This window comes from Delphinapterus leucas, chromosome 2 (assembly GCF_059928025.1).
Source record: "Delphinapterus leucas isolate spDelLeu-1000000601 "Yukka" chromosome 2, BTC_Dleu_Yukka2, whole genome shotgun sequence".
NCBI classification, from domain to species: Eukaryota; Metazoa; Chordata; class Mammalia; order Artiodactyla; family Monodontidae; genus Delphinapterus; species Delphinapterus leucas.
The window spans coordinates 13,428,506-13,447,418 of NC_143130.1; the positions used below are offsets into that span (position 1 = coordinate 13,428,506).

Here is an 18,913-nt window from a genome sequence, read left to right on the forward strand (position 1 = left end):
TACACCATATTAACAAATTGAAGGAGGAAAACCATATGATCATCTCAATAGATGCACAAAAAGCTTTCGACAAAATTCAACACCAATTTATGATAAAAACCCTCCAGAAAGTCGGCATAGAGGGAACTTTCCTCAACATAATAAAGGCCATATATGACAAACCCACAGTCAACATCGTTCTCAATGGTGAAACACCGAAACCATTTCCTCCAAGATCAGGAACAAGACAAAGTTGTGCCCTCTCACCACTATTATTAGCCACAGCAATCAGAGAAGAAAAAGAAATAAAAGGAATCCAAATCAGAAAAGAAGTAAAGCTGTCACTGTTTGCAGATGACATGATACTATACATAGAGAATCCTAAAGATGCTACCAGAAAACTACTAGAGCTAATCAATGAATTTGGTAAAGTAGCAGGATACAAAATTAATGCTCAGAAATCTCTCACATTCCTATACACTGATGATGAAAAATCTGAAAATGAAATTAAGAAAACACTCCCATTTACCATTGCAACAAAAGAATAAAATACCTAGGAATAAACCTACCTAAGGAGACAAAAGACCTGTATGCAGAAAACTATAAGACACCGATGAAAGAAATTAAAGATGATACAAATAGGTGGAGAGATATGCCATGTTCTTGGATTGGAAGAGTCAACATTGTGAAAATGACTGTACTACCCAAAGCAATCTACAGATTCACTGCAATCCCTATCAAACTACCACTGGCATTTCTCACAGAACTAGAACAAAGAATTACAATTTGTATGGAAACACAAAAGACCCCGAATAGCCAAAGCAAACTTGAGAAAGAAAAACAGATATGGAGGAATCAGGCTTCCAGACTTCACACTATACTACAAAGCTACAGTAATCAAGACAGTATGGTACTGGCACAAAAACAGAAATATAGATCAATGGAACAGAATAGAAAGCCCAGAGATACACCCACGCACATATGGTCACCTTATCTTTGATAAAGGAGGCAAGAATATACAATGGAGAAAAGACAGCCTCTTCAGCAAGTGGTGCTGGGAAAACTGGACAGCTACATGTAAAAGTATGAAATTAGAACACTCACTAGCACCATACACAAAAATCAACTCAAAATGGATTAAAGACCTAAATGTAAGGCCAGACACTGTCAAACTCTTAGAGGAAAACATAGGCAGAACACTTCATGACATAAATCACAGCAAGATCCTTTTTGACCCAGCTCTTAGAGAAATGGAAATAAAGCCAAAAATAAACAAATGGGACCTAATGAAACTTCAAAGCTTTTGCACAGCAAAGGAAACCATAAACAGGAAGAAAAGATAACCCTCAAAATGGGAGAAAATTTTGCAAATGAAGCAACTGACAAAGGATTAATCTCCAAGATTTACAAGCAGCTCATGCAGCTCAATATCAAAAAAACAAACAGCCCAGTCCAAAAATGGGCAGAAGACCTAAATAGACATTTCTCCAAAGAAGATATACAGATTGCCAACAAACACATGAAAGAATGCTTAACATCGTTAATCATTAGAGAAATGCAAATCAAAACTACAGTGCTATATCACCTCACACTGGTCAGAATGGCCATCATCAAAATATCTACAAACAATAAATGCTGGAGAGGGTGTGGAGAAAAGGGAACCCTTTTGCACTGTTGGTGGGAATGTAAATTGATACAGCCACTACGGAGAACAGTATGGAGGTTCCTTAAAAAACTACAGATAGAACTACCATATGACCCAGCAATCCCACTACTGGGCATATACCCTGAGAAAACCATAACTCAAAAAGAGTCACGTACCACAATGTTCATTGCAGCTCTATTTACAGTAGCCAGGACATGGAAGCAACCCAAGTGTCCATCGACATGAATGGATAGAAGATGTGGCACATATATACAATGGAATATTACTCAGCCATAAAAAGAAACAAAATTGAGTTATTTGTAGTGAGGTGGATGGACCTAGAGTCTGTCATACAGAGTGAAGTAAGTCAGAAAGAGAAAAACAAATACCATATGCTAACACATATATATGGAATCTTAAAAAAAAAAATGGTCATGAAGAACCTAGGGGCCAGGCGGGAATAAAGACGCAGACCTACTAGAGAATGGACTTGAGGACACGGGGAGGGGGACGGGTAAGTGTATATAGGGACATATATACACTACCAAATGTAAAATAGATAGCTAGTGGGAAGCAGTAGCATAGCATAGGGAGATCAGCTAAGTGCTTTGTGACCAGCTAGAAGGGTGGGATAAGGAGCGCGGAAGGGAGGGAGATGCAAGAGGGAAGAGATATAGGGATATAAAGCAGAAACTAACACACCATTGTAAAGCAATTATACTCCAATAAAAATGTTAAGAAAAAAGAGAAAAAACAAAATAAAGTAAATATGGGGACTTCCTTGGTGGTCCAGTGGCTAAGACTCTGCGCTCCCAATGTAAGGGGCCCTGGTTCGATCCCTGGTCAGGAGACTAGATCCCGCATGCCTCAACTAAGAGTTTGCGTGCTGCAACTAAAGATCCCACATGCCGCAACTAAGAAAATAATAAGTAAAAAAATAAAGTAAATATGGGCATGGGAGGATAAGTCAGATGCATGACCTCTGTGCCCTTCAAATTATGCCATTATTTAGCTGGCCCAGGGCTTGTAGAAATCCTTCTATGGGCTTCCCTGGTGGCGCAGTGGTTGAGAATCCGCCTGCTGATGCAGGGGACACGGGTTCGTGCCCTGGTCCAGGAAGATCCCACATGCTGCGGAACGGCTAGGCTCGTGAGCCATGGCCACTGAGCCTGCGCATCCGGAGCCTGTGCTCCGCAACGGGAGAGGCCACACGGTGAGAGGCCCGCATACCGCAAAAAAAAAAAAAAAAAGAAAAAAGAAATCCTTCTAGAAGAAGTGAGGTAGGAACCTAAAAGTGGGAATGGAAGGAATAAGAGGTATATCTTTATTATATTGATTCAGTGATTTTAGAAGTGCCCTGTCATTTCCCTAATTAATTATCAAGTAAAAGAGTTCTGTTATAACCCCAAGAAACATAGACCCCAGGAGAAAGCTTAAATTTGAACAGTCATAGCTGAAAAGAGATAATCCCATTCTAGGGTAGGTGTTCATGCATTTACATCTGAATTGAGGTAGAGCCAAGGATTGATTTTGTTCCTTCATTTCCTGCAGAAATAAAATCCTCTCAGACAGTTCTATGATTTATATTCTCTAGGAGTCGTACAGTCTGGGAATGTTACTCTAGAGTTATCCTTGATATCTTTTTCTTATTCCACACCAGTCAGTCATCAAGCCCTTTTACTTCTTTCTTTACTAGGTTTCTCATATATTTCAGTCCAGCTCAGTTCAAAGAATGCTTATTGAGTGCCTGTTTGATGCTAGATACTGTGCTCTGAGCATACAGGTAACCCTGTCTCAGATTTCTCATTTTCTAGAAGAGAATACAGCATGATACAAGCAACCATAGAAATGGGTTTAAATACAGAAGCAGTATACAGGAGAGAATTACTCTTCCAGGGAAGGTCAGAAAGACTTGCAAAAGAGGTGATGCTTGAATAGGGTTTTCAAGGATGAGTAGGAGTTCTTCAGAATAATGGTAGGGGAGCAAAATGTTCTAGCTAGAATGCAAAGCATACAGAAAGACATGGAAGCATAGCACAGTGTAGCCTGGCAGCTACAAGTAGTATTGCTATAGAACAGATGGAGTTTGAGTCAAGGGGTGGTGGAAGATTATCTGTTTTTGCTTTTTTCACTGTCAGGATCTTCATATGCCTAGAGCACCAACTTGTTTATCTCCATGTCTGTGATTAAAGGCCTGGTCCTTTTTCGGTACTCTGCTAAAGTCTTACCTGTCCTATTTGCCACTCCTTGAGACTTTAGCCACTGTATCTTGACACCTAAGTATTTGTGTACAGTGTGTGTCCTCAGTCCTCAACTCTCAGTGGAGTGACAACTTTCACTTGTATCTACATGGTCATAGAAGTTTCACAATCAGATCTGCATACAGTAATTTTGAAAATCTTTTGGAAAATCTTTTGGAGTTAAGGGACTAATATGAAAATAGTGTTAGTACTTTGTTAGTCACAATAATATAATTTACTATGCTATCAAATAATTCAGTTCAGCAAGTGTGTTTTTCTGCTCTCTGTCCATGCATAATACTGAGAAAATATACAATGGAAGAAAACAGGAAGAGGATACATCCCTTTCGTATCTGAGAGTAAAGGCTTTACTTAAACATATTTATACTCATGTAGTTTCTGGCTTTCATTAGTTCTCTAAGATAGAGAAATCGTAGAGAACTGCTTATTCAGTTTCTTCTGTTCATCATAAAATTTGAAAGCATAAACACAGAGGAAGACTACTTATTAAATGAATATACTGCTTTAAATAGTTCTGTTAATATTTATTTTATTTTTATTTATTTATTTTCCTTATTTTTTTTGGCTGCATCGGGTCTTAGTTGCAGCATACAGGATCTTCCATTATGGCTTCCTTGCAGCACGCGGGTTTCTCTCTAGTTGTGGCGTGCAGATTTTCTCTTCTCTAGTTGTGGTGCATGGGCTCCAGGGAGCATGGGCTCTGTAGTTTGTGGCATGTGGGCTCTCTCGTTGAGGTGTGCAAGCTTAGTATTTGTGGTGCGCAGGCTTAGTTGCCCCGCAGCATGTGGGATCTTAGTTCCCCAGCCAGGCATTGAACCTGCGTCCCTGAATATAGTGCTTTAAATTGAAGTTATGTGGAAAATACCATCAAAGCAAACTGACTTTTATGTTAATTTATTTGTTACTTCTTTTTTCAGGATGCTGGGCAGTTTTATGCTAAATATAAAGAAACAAGATTGAAGGAAAAGGAAGATGCATTGACTAGAGCTGAACTTGAAACACTTCAAAGTGAGTTTTAAACATTTTCTTACTGTATTAACTATATTATATAAAACTGATTATTTAAACTTGGATTTTCCCTTAAATTCAACAGTAATTAAATTTTCTGTGCTTTCTTTGCTACTCTGTAAATGGAGTTACTTGTACTTAATATACTATATGTGGAAAATACTATATTAGTAATTTCTGAACCACCCACAGCTCAATATCAGGAGGGGTAAAATTAACATGGGGTCATGTAGTTCCTTTAATCTGAGAGGCATCCAAAATCTAGAAACTCCTTAAATACTCCAGTGCTGCAGTTGTCATTGATATTTAGTGCTGAGTCTATCCAGTTGATCCCCAACTTGCTGTATTACAGTAGTAAACAGGAAGCCTGAAAATGTCAATGATTTTTGTTTTGAAAGCCTTTGTTTCATTTGTATTATTGTTATATAACGTGAAAAACCTTGGCTAAAGTGTCAGTATGTTGAAATCTTCCATTGAATACTAAAGACAGCTCTTGTTGATTTTAGGAAAAGTTGAACATACTATTAAAGAAGACATTTTACCAGCCCTGGTCTTTTTGTCTAAGTTTGTATATCTACATCTTTCCCACACATATACGTTCTGTCCCTTTACGTTGCTTTATCTTTATCCAGAGCGTTTTAACACTACTTAACTTTAATTTATATATTCATTTTGTTTACTGTCTGGTCCCCCCAATAGAATGTAAGCTTCATGAGGGTAAGGACTTTACCTGTTTTGTTCACTGTTATGACTATCCAAGGACCTTAAAGAGTCCCTGGCACATAGTAGGTTCTCAGTAGGTAATTGTTGACTGAATTCATGAAGGTGAAGTCTGTTTTTTAAAAAATTCCAATATGAATGTTTTTGGTTCAGACTTCATTTCTGAATGCTGTGCATGGTACCAATCTGGGCACAGAAGACAGTGTAAACACCCTTAATACCTGGTCACTTCATGCCTATAAATGTATATAAATACACAGCATGTGTAGTTTAGAAAACAACTTGTGTGCTTTTAAGGGTATACAGTAAAAGCTTTTCTGCAGCGCATAGAAGTCATTTAGCCAAATCAAACTGGAAAAGAGCAACTGTGGTATTAGTATACCACGCATTCAGTTCACACTTTCAGTATATATAGAAAAATGGTGATGGCTATTTCCCTTCATATACTGAAAGTCTAGCTTTCTGTCTTTACCCTGACACTGACCGTGGTTTGAGAATAGAGGAGAATTATGTTCTCTCCAAACCCAAAGAGTACACTGCTACTACCTAAATGTGTGACCTTGAGGGTTTTACTTTCCTTATCTGTCAGAAAAACATGTTGGACTAGATGATCCCAGTATTAGTTTTCTATTTTTGCGCTAACAAATGGCCACAAATTTAGTGGCTTAAACACAAATGTATTATCTTATAGTTTTATGGCTCAGAGTCTGACATGAGTCTTGCTGGGCTAAAATCAAGGTTATCAAGCAAGGCTGCATTCCTTTTCCAGCTTCTAGAGGCCTTCCACACTCCGTGGATCTTGGCCCCCTTCCTCTTTCTTCAGATCCAGCAATGTTTCATCTCTCTGACTCTTCTGTCGTCACATCTCTGGCTGATCATAACTGGGAAAAGTTCTCTGCTTTTAAGGACTTGTGATTAGATTGGGCCAACTTGGTTAATTCAAGATAGTCTCCTATCTCAAGCTTAATCACATCTACAAAGTCTCTTTTGCCATGTAAGGTAAAATATTCCCAGGTTCTGGGGATTAGAACATGGTCATGGTTAGGGGACCATTTTTTGCCTTATACAACCTTCAGGTGTCTGGGCAGCTTTAGAACAGGGACTTTCTTTTTCATCTTTGTGTCTGCAGCATTGAATATAGTGTCCTGGCACAGAGTAAATGTTTAATAAATGGATGAATGACTAAATACATGAATTAATATAATCCCATGAATATTAATGAGTGTTAATATTAGTGAAGAAGAAAACAAACTTACGGTTACCGGAGGGAAAGGGGTGGGGAGGGATAAATTGGGAGATTGGGATTGACATATACACACTGCTCTATATAAAACAGATAATAAGGACCTACTGTTTAGCACAGGGAACTCTTCTCAATACTCTGTAATGACCTATATGGGAAAAGAATCTAAAAAAGAGTGGATATATGTATATGTATAGCTGATTCACTTTGCTGTACAGCAGAAACTAACACAGCATCTTAAATCAATACTCCAATAAAAAATAAAGTTTCAACAGTTACAAACACAAAATAATATGCAGATAAACTATATCATTGTTTAAAGCAGACTTCTGTTTAAGAGGGGAAAGTTTAGGATGTTAGAGAATTACATATTAAGGTTGACTGATATGTGTTTTGCAGAGCAGAGTAAGGGTGGACAAATGATTATTATTGTTATATTAAACCAAAGATTGAAACAGAAGTTGATGTTAGAGCAATTGTTGAAATAGTTTTAATTAAATTGAATAAATCAATGAATAAATGAAATTTTAAATGTAATTTTTATATAATTGTTACTTTTAAGTAAAACTGTTACATAAAAATTTTCTAAGCCTTTTAAGACTAGTCAAAAGGAGCAGGGGGAAGGGGCTTCCCTGGTGGCACAGTGATTGAGAGTCTGCCTGCCGATGCAGGGGACACGGGTTCGTGCCCTGGTCCTGGAAGATTCCACATGCTGCGGAGCAGCTGGGCCCGTGAGCCGTGGCCGCTGAGCCTGCGTGTCCGGAGCCTGTGCTCCGCAATGGGAGAAGCCACAACAGTGAGAGGCCCGCGTACCGCAAAAAAAAAAAAAAAAGGAGGGGGGGAAATGACATTTACAAGAAAAGAGAAAAATATCAAACTAAACCAAAATTTACCTGTAGAGGCAGTATGAATACACTAATTTCATTGCTTTCATAGTCATATTTTCATGACTATTTTTCCAAAATTGTTCAGAGACTTTTGTTCTGCCTAAGAATTTGATAATAATTCTCAAGCAGATTTGATAATGCTCTTTTAAAAAAATTTTTTTTAATTTTTATTTTTAAATTGAAGTAGAGTTGATTTACAATGTTTCAGTTATACAGCAAAGTTATTCAGCTACACATATACATATATGTCTATTCTTTTTAAGATTCTTTTCCATTACAGGTTATTGTAAGGTATTTAATATAGTTCCTTGTGCTATACAGTAGGTCCTTGTTGTTTATCTATTTTATATATAGAGGTGTATATCTGTTCATCTCAAAGACCAAATTTATCCCTCTCTCTCTTTCCCCCCCACTAACTGTAAGCTTTTCTATGTCTGGGAGTCTCTTTCTGTTTTGTAAGTAAGTTCATTTGTATCATTTTCTTTAGATTCCACATATAAGTGGTATCATATGATATTTGTTATAATAATTTGTTATTATTTAATAAAAATATTGTGTAAAGAAACATTAATTTTAAAATAGGTAAATATCTGAAAACTCTGTATGCCAGCAAAAATGTGTGATAGTCTTCTAAAAAGTTGGAAAATTCATTACTGGCTTATGGTTTCTTGAAACTGAAAATGAGGAAATTAAATGCCAGAAACTTTATTAAAAACAATACTCATCCTAGGCTCTGAGTAATAAGACTTCTGTCGCTCGTGTTTTGATATCAGTAGTATATTTAGGAAAGGTGATGGTATCAACATTAAGAATGTTAAAGAACAGTCACATTACTCTTAATAACGTCAAAAGCTGTCATGTATTTTTAAATGTAGTCTCTAATGGTTACATGCAAAGAATCTTTTAATTAATTTTGTTAACTTCATTACAGTGTTCTACATTGTATACTTTAGAACTAATACATAAAGGCCCCAATTCCCCCAGTGTGCATTTCATTTGCCCCCATCCTTCTTAATTTTAAAGACCATCATTGGAATACTGAGTTCATAATAACATTTCCATCTGCTTAATTGAGTAAATTCATCTCATGCAGATTAGCAATAGCTATTTTATGCTTCCTGTTTTTCATGACCTAATTGCTAATCTGCCCTCAAGTCTATTTGCTTTACTGCTGAGATTGTGCAGAGTCCTCTAAGAGCTACACTAGAACTACACTGAGTAGGGTGTGGTGGTGTTACTTACTGACATGGTATTTTAGGGGGGAAATCTGAAAAAGGGTAATTTCTTAAAAATAAATATCATTCTTCTGGGAAGTCTTTATGGAAAAAAATGTGATGATTTATTTGGAAATTTTTGAGCATTTCTTTATTATAAACTTTTAATCAATTTTATGTTTTAGGTTTAAATCCAAGTTGAATATTTATAAATATAAGACTTTTTCAGTGTTAATAATATTTTTATACATTCTCTAATTGTGTGAGTTTTAATCTAAGTCAATAGATGTGAGTTCTAAGTACTATAATGAAACAGCCCATATTGTGAATGGAAAAAAATGAGTTATTTTATGAAGAAATTGATTGTAAAGGTTAAAATTTGAATAGAGAAAAGAAGGGAGGAAGGGTAGAAGGAAAACGCAATATTTCCCTTTTTTACTGTGTACTTTATATGAGTTAAGAACAAAAGCAAAATCAAATAATCAAAACCCTACTGTCAAGTACTTCTTTTTTGTCTACAGAGATAATCATTCCAGACATTATATTTTTCTTCTTGTTGTGTGGTCCCCACTCCATGCCCCAGTGATGGCCTAAGTAGGGGTGCCAAGGGGACAGTAAGAACATGGTAGACAGAATATATCTCTTTAGGGTGGCAGGATGGGAAAACATTCACCTTCCCTAAGGTAATGGAAGACTGGTTTTCTAGAAAACTTAGGTTCATGAGGAAAGGACTTGCTAGCGCTGATTTGTAAGCTAATTCAGGGGTTGATGGAGAAGGAGGTCAAAGGAGGTAGGGCAGATGTAATCCCAATGGGTTCGAACATTTTCCCTTTGGTAATATAGGGTGCTCATGGATGGGAGATTACTCTCTGAGATAATTTATGAAAAGGCATATGACACATCACTAGCTCCAGTACATTTGGAAACATGACCAAATAGAAACTCTGTACCTTAACTTATTATATAGTAAAACCTGATAGGAACCCTAGCCCCAAGAGTTTATATGTAGGCAAAGAATATCTTTAAAATAGTATTATTTCCTACGTACTTTGTTCTAATAACAATGGAATGTGAATTTTTAAAATCATATAGCTCAAATACAAATTACAGTTGCCTCGATATTTCATAATCATAATGCTGTGATGCTTAAATATAATGCAGTCTCAGCTTTCTCACTGAAGTGATTCAAAAAAGCATTTATTCAATTTAATATATAAACAATTATGGCTATAGATTAACTGGTCAAATTTCAACTAAAATTTTACTTACTAATCTGGAAATGAGTACCTATTTAATGTAACTGTATATAAAATGATACATCACTTTTTAAGATCCATGCAGGCAGGTATTTTCGTCTCTCTTGTTTATAGTCATAACCCCAGCACCTAGAATAATGCCAGGTATGTGGTAGCTCCTCAGTAACTATTAATTGAATGAATTAATGAATTTAGAAATACCATATTGCTCTTTTCTACTTCATACTTCTTAAAGCAATTTATTTAAACTCTTCAGTAACATTTTTGATAAGAGAATTCTTGTCATCAGTAAAACTACTTTTTGAGTCATCAACACAGAGTAAATCATCTTCATTTCCATATATAATGAGGTATGATCTTTTTGATTCCATGTATGAGACTGACAGTGAAAATTTTATTCCAAGTCACAATTCATCTAATATTAGGATTTTTTTCCTTTTTTTTAAATATATGATTGTTACAATAAAACCAATGTATTGCTTTATCCCCTCAATAATTTTCATTGTGGTAAAATATACATAACAAAATTTACCATCTTAACCATTTCTAAGTACAGCAGAGTTCAGTGGTATTAAATATATTCATAATGTACAACCATTACCCCCCTCCATCTCCCATAGCTCTTTTCATCTTGCAAAACTGAAACTGTACCCGTTAAATAATAACTCCCCATTCTCACCTCCACCCACCCTGTGGCAACCACTGTTCTGTGATTTCAACTACTCTAAGTATCTCACATAAGTCTAATCATACAGTATTTATCTTTTTGTGATTGGCTTATTTCACTTTGCGTAATGTCCTCAAGATTCGTCCATGTTGTGGCATATGTCAGAATTTCCTTCCTTTTTAAGGCTGAATAATATTCCGTTGTATGTATATACCACATTTTGTTTATCCATTCATCTGTCAATGAACACTTGGGTTGCTTCCACTTTTTAGCTGTTGTGCATACTACTACTGTGAACTTGGGTGTACAGATATCTCTTTGAGTCCCTGGTTTCAGCTCTTCTGGATATATATCCAGAAGTGGAATTGCTGGATCATATGATAATTCTATTTTTACTTTTTTTTAGGAACCTCCATACTGTTTTCCATAGCACTGTACCATTTTACATTCTCACCAACAGTGCACAGAGTTCCAATTTCTCCATATCCTTGCCAATGCTTTTTATTTTCTGGGGATTTTGTGTGTGTGTGTGTTTCCTATAGCCATCCTATTGCGTGTTTCTTTGGAGAAATTACTATTCAAGCCCTGTACCCAATTTTGAATCAGATTGTTTGTTGTTGAGTTTTAGAAGTTTTCTATATATTCTGTATATTATTCCTTATCAGATACATGATGTGCAAATATTTTCTCCTATTATATGGGTTGCCTTTTTACTCTGTTGATATTCTCTTTTGATGCACAAAATTTTTTCATTTTAATGAAGTCTAATTTGTCTATTTTTTCTTTCATTGCCTGTGCCTTTGGTGTCATATCAAAGAAATCATTGCCAAATCCAGTGTCATGAAGCTTTTGCCCTATATTTTCTTGGAAGACCTTTAGAGTTTTAGTTCTTAGACTTAGGTAATTGATCCATTTTGAGTTAGTTTTTATATATGGTGTTGGGTAAGGGTCCAACTTCTTTATTTTCACATGGTATCTAGCTTTCCCAGCACCATTTGCCTAACTGTTGCTATTTTTGTTTTAATTTTTTTTTTTTTTTAATTTTGGCTGGGCCCTGCAGCTTGTAGGATCTCAGTTCCCTGACCAGGGATTGAACCCGGGTCACAGCAGTGAAAGCGCCAAATACTAACCACTAGACCACCAGGGAACTCCCGTGAACTGTTGCTTTTCTATTTAACTTTTTACTTTGAAATAATTATAGATTCATAGGAAGTTGCAAAGATAGTACAGAGAGGTCCCATGTACCCTCCTCTCAGTTTCCCCCATTGGTTATCTTATATAAGTATAGTATAATATCAAAACTAGGAACTGACATTGATAGAAAATGTATGTATAGTTCTCTGCCATTTTATCACATGCTTATATTAATGTAGCCACCACCCCAATTATCCACTACTGCTTTATCATCACAACCATCACCTTCTCCCATCCCCCCATTATCCCTAACACCTGGCAATTACTAATCTATTTTTCATCTGTCTAACATTGTAATTTTGACTGTATGATTTAGAGAATGTGAATTCGAGAACCATACAGTGTGTGATCTTTTGAGACTGGCTTTTTTCACTCATTGTATTGCCTTTGGGATTTATCCAAGTTGTTCCATGTGTCAGTAATTCATTTCCTTTTATTAATGAATAATATTCCATAGTATGGATGTACCACCGTTTGTTTAGCCATTCACCTATTGTAGGGCATTTTGGTGGTTTATGGGTTTTGACCGTTACAAATAAGGCTGCTATGAACAGTCATAGGTAAATTTTTGTGTGAACCCAGAAGTGCAATTGCTGGGTCATATGATAAGTTTATGTTTAGAGTTTTAAGAAATTGCCAAACTATTTTCCAGAGTTCCCGTACCATGTTATACTCCTACCAGCATTGTATGAGAGATTTAGTCTCTTTGCAGCCTCACCAGAATTTGATATTCTCACTATTTTTTATTTTAGCTATTTTGATAGGTGTGTAGAGATATCTCACCATGGTCTTAACTTGCATTTTCCTAATGGATAGGGATGTTGAAACATCTTTTCATGTGCTTATTTGCCACGTGTATATTGTCTTCAGTAAAATCTTTCTTCATGCCTTTGGCTTGTTTTCTAATCGGATTTTTTTTTTTTTTTTTACTATTGAGTTTTAAGAATCCTTCATATATATGTTCTAGATATGATTCCTCTTTTAGATATGTGGTTTACAAATATGAAATCTTGATTATTGCAGCTCTACAATAATCTCAAAATTAGGTAGAGTGATTCTTCCCACTTTCTTCTTCTTTTTCAAAATGTTTTAGTTATTCTAGTTCCTTTGCCTTTCCATGTAAATTTTAGGGTAATCTTGTGTGTATCTACAAAAAAAAAAAATCTTGGGGCTTCCCTGGTGGCACCGTGGTTAAGAGTCCGCCTGCCGATGCAGGGGACCTGGGTTCGTGCTCTGGTCCGGGAAGATCCCACATGCCGCGGAACGGCTAGTCCCGTGAGCCATGGGCCTGCGCATCCGGAGCCTGTGCTCCGCAACGGGAGAGGCCACAACAGTGAGAGGCCCGTGTACCGCAAAAAAAAAAAAAAAATCTTGCTGGAATTTTGATACGAATTACGTTAAACTTGTATATCAATTTGGGGAGAATTGACCTATTTACTATGTTGAATATATCTCTTCATTTATTTATATCTTCATTAATTTCTTTAGTGTTTTGTAATTTTTAGCTTACGAATCATGTATGTATCTTCTTATATTTACATCTCTTTTTTTTTAATTTTGAGTGATTAAATGGTATTGGGTTTTTAATTTCAGTCTCCAAATGTTTACTTTAAGTAAAGAAATTCAGTTGGATTTTGTATGTAGATATTGTATCCTGCACCTTTTTGGATTTACTTATTCTAGGAATTTTTATGTAGATTCTTTGCATTTTCTATGTAGATAGTCATGTCAATATGACAATAGGGATAATTTTATTTTTTTCCTTTTTAATTTGTATGCATTTTATTTCCTTTTCATGCCATATTTTGCTATCTAGAACTTCCAGAACTATTTTGAACATGAGTGGGGAGACAGGGCATCCTTCCTCTGTTCTAAACCTTAGGGGGGAAGCATTTAGTGTTATACCATTAAGTAGGATGTTAGCTGTATGTTTTTTATAGATGCCCTATATGAAGTTAAGGAAGTTTCCCTCTATTCCTAGTTTTCTGAGTTTTTAATCATGACTGGGTGTTGAATTTTGTTAAATTTTTGTTACATTTTCTTCATCAGTTAATATGATCATGTGATATTTCCTCTTTGGCCTGTTAATGTTGTGGATTACACTGATTGAATTTTGAATATGGAACCACACTTGCACCCCCCCCCCCGCAGTAAATACCATGATGGTATATAATTCTTTTTATATATTGCTGAATTCTCTTTGCACATATTTTGTGAAGGATTTTTGCATCTATATTCATGAGAGATACTGGTCTATAGTTTTCTCTTTTTGTACTGTCTTTGTATGATTCCAGTATCAGGGTACCCCCATATAATGAATTGCAAAGTCTCTTCTATTTTCTGAAAGAAGCTGTGTAGAATTGGTGTTAATTCTTTAAACATTTGGTAGAATTCTCTAGTGACGCCATCTAAGCCTGGATATTTCTTTTTGGCAGTTTTTAAATTATAAATTAAATTTCCTTTATAAATACAAGGTTATTCAAATATCTTATTTCATATATCTATTTAATGATTGAATTAAGGTAGTTTGTATTTTTCAAGCAGTTGGTCAGCTTCACCCAAATTGTCAAATTTGTGTGTTTAGCGTTGTTCACTTTATTATCCTTTTGATGTCTGCATGTCCTGTGGTGATTTCTCCTGTTTCAGTGCTAAAGTACTGCTAACTTCTGTTTTCTCAGTTTTTTGGTCAGTTTTTCCAGATGTATATCAGTTTTATTGATCTTTTCAAAGATCCAGTTCCTTGTTTCATTGATTTTCTCTATTGCTTTTCTTTTCAATTTCATTGATTTTTGTTCTTATTTTTATTATTTTCTTTCTTCTGCTTGCTTTGGGCATCTTTTGGGTAAATTCCTTTGCTCTGAATTCTATTTACCTGATATTAATTAGCTACTCCTGCTTTCTTTTGATTAATGTTTTGTTTAATTTGTAATAAGTTTCTTGTAGATAACATATACATAGGTCCTGGTGTTTCATCCACTGTACCAATCTTTATCTTTTAATTGGTGTATTTAGACCATTTGCCTGTAATGTAGTTATTGATATATTAGGGCTTAAGTGTGCCATTTTATTTTTTGTTTTCTATTTGTTCTGTTTTCTTCTTTCTGCTTTCTTGTGTAGGTTACTCGAATGTTTTTCTTTTTAGAATTCCATTTGAATTTATCTATAGTGTGGTTTTTTTTTGCGGTACGCGGGCCTCTCACTGTTGTGGCCTCTCCCGTTGCGGAGCACAGACTCCAGACGCGCAGGCTCAGCGGACATGGCTCACGGTGCAGCCGCTCCACAGCATGGGGGATCCTCCCAGACCGGAGCACGAACCCATGTCCCCTGCATCGGCAGGCGGACTCTCAACCACTGCGCCACCAGGGAAGCCCTATAGTGTTTTTTTAATATATTATTTTGTATAGCGTTTTTAGTGGGTGCTCTAGGTATTATGTCATATATACATTACAATCTACTGGTGTAAACAATTTACCATTTCAAGTGATATATAGAAACATTACCTCACTTTACATCCATTTATGTCTCCCACTTATAACTGTCTTAAATATTTTCTCTACATATATTGAATGTTATAATTTCCATTCAGCTGTCAGATATAACATAGAAAACTCAAGAGGAGGAGGAAAATCTATTGTATTTACCCATATTTTTACTCTTGTTCTTTCTCCTTCCAGCTATTTTAAGATTTTTTTCTTTTATGATTTCCTTTCTGTTCAGATAACTAGCCATTATTATCAGATAGGTCTGCTGGTAACAAATTCTCTTAGTTTCCCTTCGTCTGCAGAGGTCTTGGTTTCCCCTTTATTCCTGAAGGATATTTTCACTGAATATGGAATTTTGAGTTGACAGTTGTTTGCATTTTGCACTTGAAAAACGTGCCAAGTTCAGTTAGCATACTTTTCAGTTCTGGTATTTCTCTTTGGTTCTTCTGTATATCTTCTGTTTCTTTGCTGTTGACTTTTTATTTCTTCCTCTGTTTTAAGAATGTGTACTATTGCTCGTCAAACCATTTTTATATGGCTGTGTTAAAGTCCTGGTCAGGTAATTTGGATATCTGTTGGCATCTATTGATTATCTTTTTCATTCAGATAGAGATATTCTTGGTTCTTGGTATGATGAGTGACTTTTTTTTTTTTATTAAAACTTGGACATTTCAGGTATTATAAGACTCTGGATCTTATTTAAATCCTCTATTTTACCTGATGTTCTCTAACAAAGCCTAGCAGTGGAAAGGGGAGGGTTGCTGCCCTGTTACAGTCAGGTAGGAGTGGAATTCCAGGTTCCCTTCATGACATGTATTGCAGCTGAGGGGGAGGCTGGTTGTGAATCCTTTCAGGGTTGGGTGGGTGTGGGTGCTCTTGCTTGCCAGTAGGTCTCCACTTACCCCAGCCTTACTGCTCACCACCTGGCCTCCCCTGACATTGTGGAGGGCAGGGGTGCCTCAGCTGGACAGTTGTGAAAGCCCTGATTGCCCTCTAGGCTTCCTCTGAAACCACCCTGGCAGGGAGGAGGAGGGACACCTCATTATTCCAAATCTACTATCCCGGGGTAGATTTGGAAACCCAGACTACCAACTTAGTCTCTGCTGTTCCCACATGGGAAGGGGGACCCACATCACCTCTCAGCAGACATGAAAGCTTGGCTTCTTATACAGCCTTCTCCCACATCACCCTGAGGTTGGGGTGCCTCATTACAGCCTCACTGTGGCAGAAGTCTAGGCTTCCCACTAGCCTTCACTGGCATGGGGGTGGGGTGTGGCCATAGTTTTTTCTGTGTTGTTTGCCTGAAGTAGATTGGTTATAATCTAAAAGTTTATCTTGATATGCTGCTGCTTTTCTGGTCCTTTTGGCTGGAAAGAGAAAGCTTTTTAAATTTTTTAATATTACCATTATTATTTCTGTGCCTTTCAGTGTTTTTGGGTTGCAAGCTTCCCTGGGACCACGTCTGGGATATATGAGGCTGTAAGAAACCCAGGGAAGTTACCACCTTGGTGCTCATTGGGTCCTGCCATTCCTAGTTGGTCTGTCTTCTCTCCAACATTCAGATTATTCTTCTGTTTGTTTCATATATAACATTTAGAATTTTTAGTTTTTCTTAGTGAGAGGACTATGAAAAAGTACTTCTTCATTTTTCCAGGAGTGGAAGTTTTGTATTATTTTTTTAAGTGATTTTTTAAATGCATATTTTAAAAGATTCAAATACTTGCAATTGTGACCAACATCCCAGAAATAAACCAAATTTATTTGCTTCCTTTTTATAACTGATTCTCTATAAGCAGCCAAAATTAGTAGCCATGAGATACGTTCTAGTTTATGTGTATTTTCCCTTAGCAATAATTTGTTGCTCAAGATAAAGAAATTGTGAAAAATTGAGTAATACGACCAACTTCATAAGGAATCTTTTTTTTTTTTAATTTGGCTGCATTGGGTCTTCTTTGCTGCGCGTGGGCTTTCTCTAGTTGCAGCGAGCAGGGCTGTTCTTCGTTTCGGCGCGGGCTTCCCATTGTGGTGGCTTCTCTTGTTGCAGAGCACGGGCTCTAGGCGCACGGGCTTCAGTAGTTGTGGCGCATGGGCTTAATTGCTCCGCGGCATGTGGGATCTTCGCGATGTAATTTCTAGAAAGGTAACAGCCTTGTTAAGTAGAACTGTTCCCATAACACTGTATTCTTTTTTTTTTTTTTTTTTTGTGGTACGCGGGCCTCTCACTGCTGTGGCCTCTCCCGCCACGGAGCAACAGGCTCCGGACATGCAGGCTCAGCGGCCATGGCTCACGGGCGCAGCTGTTCCGCGGCATGTGGAATCCTCCCGGACCGGGGCACAAACCCGTGTCCCATGCACCAGCAGGCGGACTCTCAACCACTGTGCCACCAGGGAAGCCCAACCATGTATTCCTAATGCACATTATTTTTGGCCATTTTTCTCTATTGGGCTGCCTATCCTTTTGTCAGTTTATAAGATCTCTTTATGTATTCTGTATATCAGTCTTCTGTTTGTACTCTGAATTGTAGATGATCTTTCCAAATCTGTTATTTCTCTCTTGATTTGTTTATTCTTTTATCTTTTTTTTAAATAGCATTTGGGTTTTCAGTCTTAGTTAAGATTTTGTCTTCCTTTAAATAGTACAGGTAGTATTTTAGATTTATTTTTGCAAGATTTTTATTGTTTTGGTTTTTAAAGTCAAGTCTCTTATCCAACTGGGATTTATTTTGGTATATATTGTAAGGTTGTGTCCAATTTTCTTTCAAATGGGTATTCATTTGTGACAGCATCATTTAATAAATCCTTTTCCCACTGAACTGAAATATTTATGAATTCTCTGTTCTATTCTAGGAATTTGTCTCTTCATATGCCAATATCATATTAATTTTATTACATTAGTATTATAACAGATACATAGAGGATGGAGAAGATATGGTTATAAGGATGGATGAGTTTGACAGTAGTAATCAAGAGTGAAGTTGCTTCTCAGTGTTAACTCTCTAATCAGAAAGGGATTTAATGGAGAGGCCAATTGATAAATTGATAAGTATCTATTGATAACTACCCTTGATGTTGCCAGGTTATATTTTGCATTTGTAAAATATTGAAAAGATGAATGTATACCATTAAGAGATAATTTTCTGCCAAGTAGTATGTTAGGGGATATATAATTCTCCTCACATCAACTTTATGAGGTTAGATGTAGCTCCCTTTTACAGAAGAGAAAATGGACACTTGTTCTAAGGGTTAAGTTACTTGCCCAGTATTGTGCAACTATTAGATAGTAAAGGTAGGATTAAAACACTAATGACCAGGCTCTTTTCACTATGCCATAATGAAATGTTTCATGAACAGTACTTT

General features: G+C 36.5%; 1 protein-coding gene across 1 annotated transcript in view; it reads left to right on the top strand.

The window, feature by feature from the left end:
* The window catches only part of DNAJC1 (DnaJ heat shock protein family (Hsp40) member C1), a 203,067-nt gene that overhangs the window by 96,696 nt on the left and 87,458 nt on the right, over nt 1-18,913 (top strand). The window contains exon 7 of the mRNA XM_022580478.3: nt 4,803-4,893. Coding sequence (XP_022436186.1) covers nt 4,803-4,893 — 91 coding nt within the window. The remainder of the gene's footprint in view (nt 1-4,802; nt 4,894-18,913) is intronic.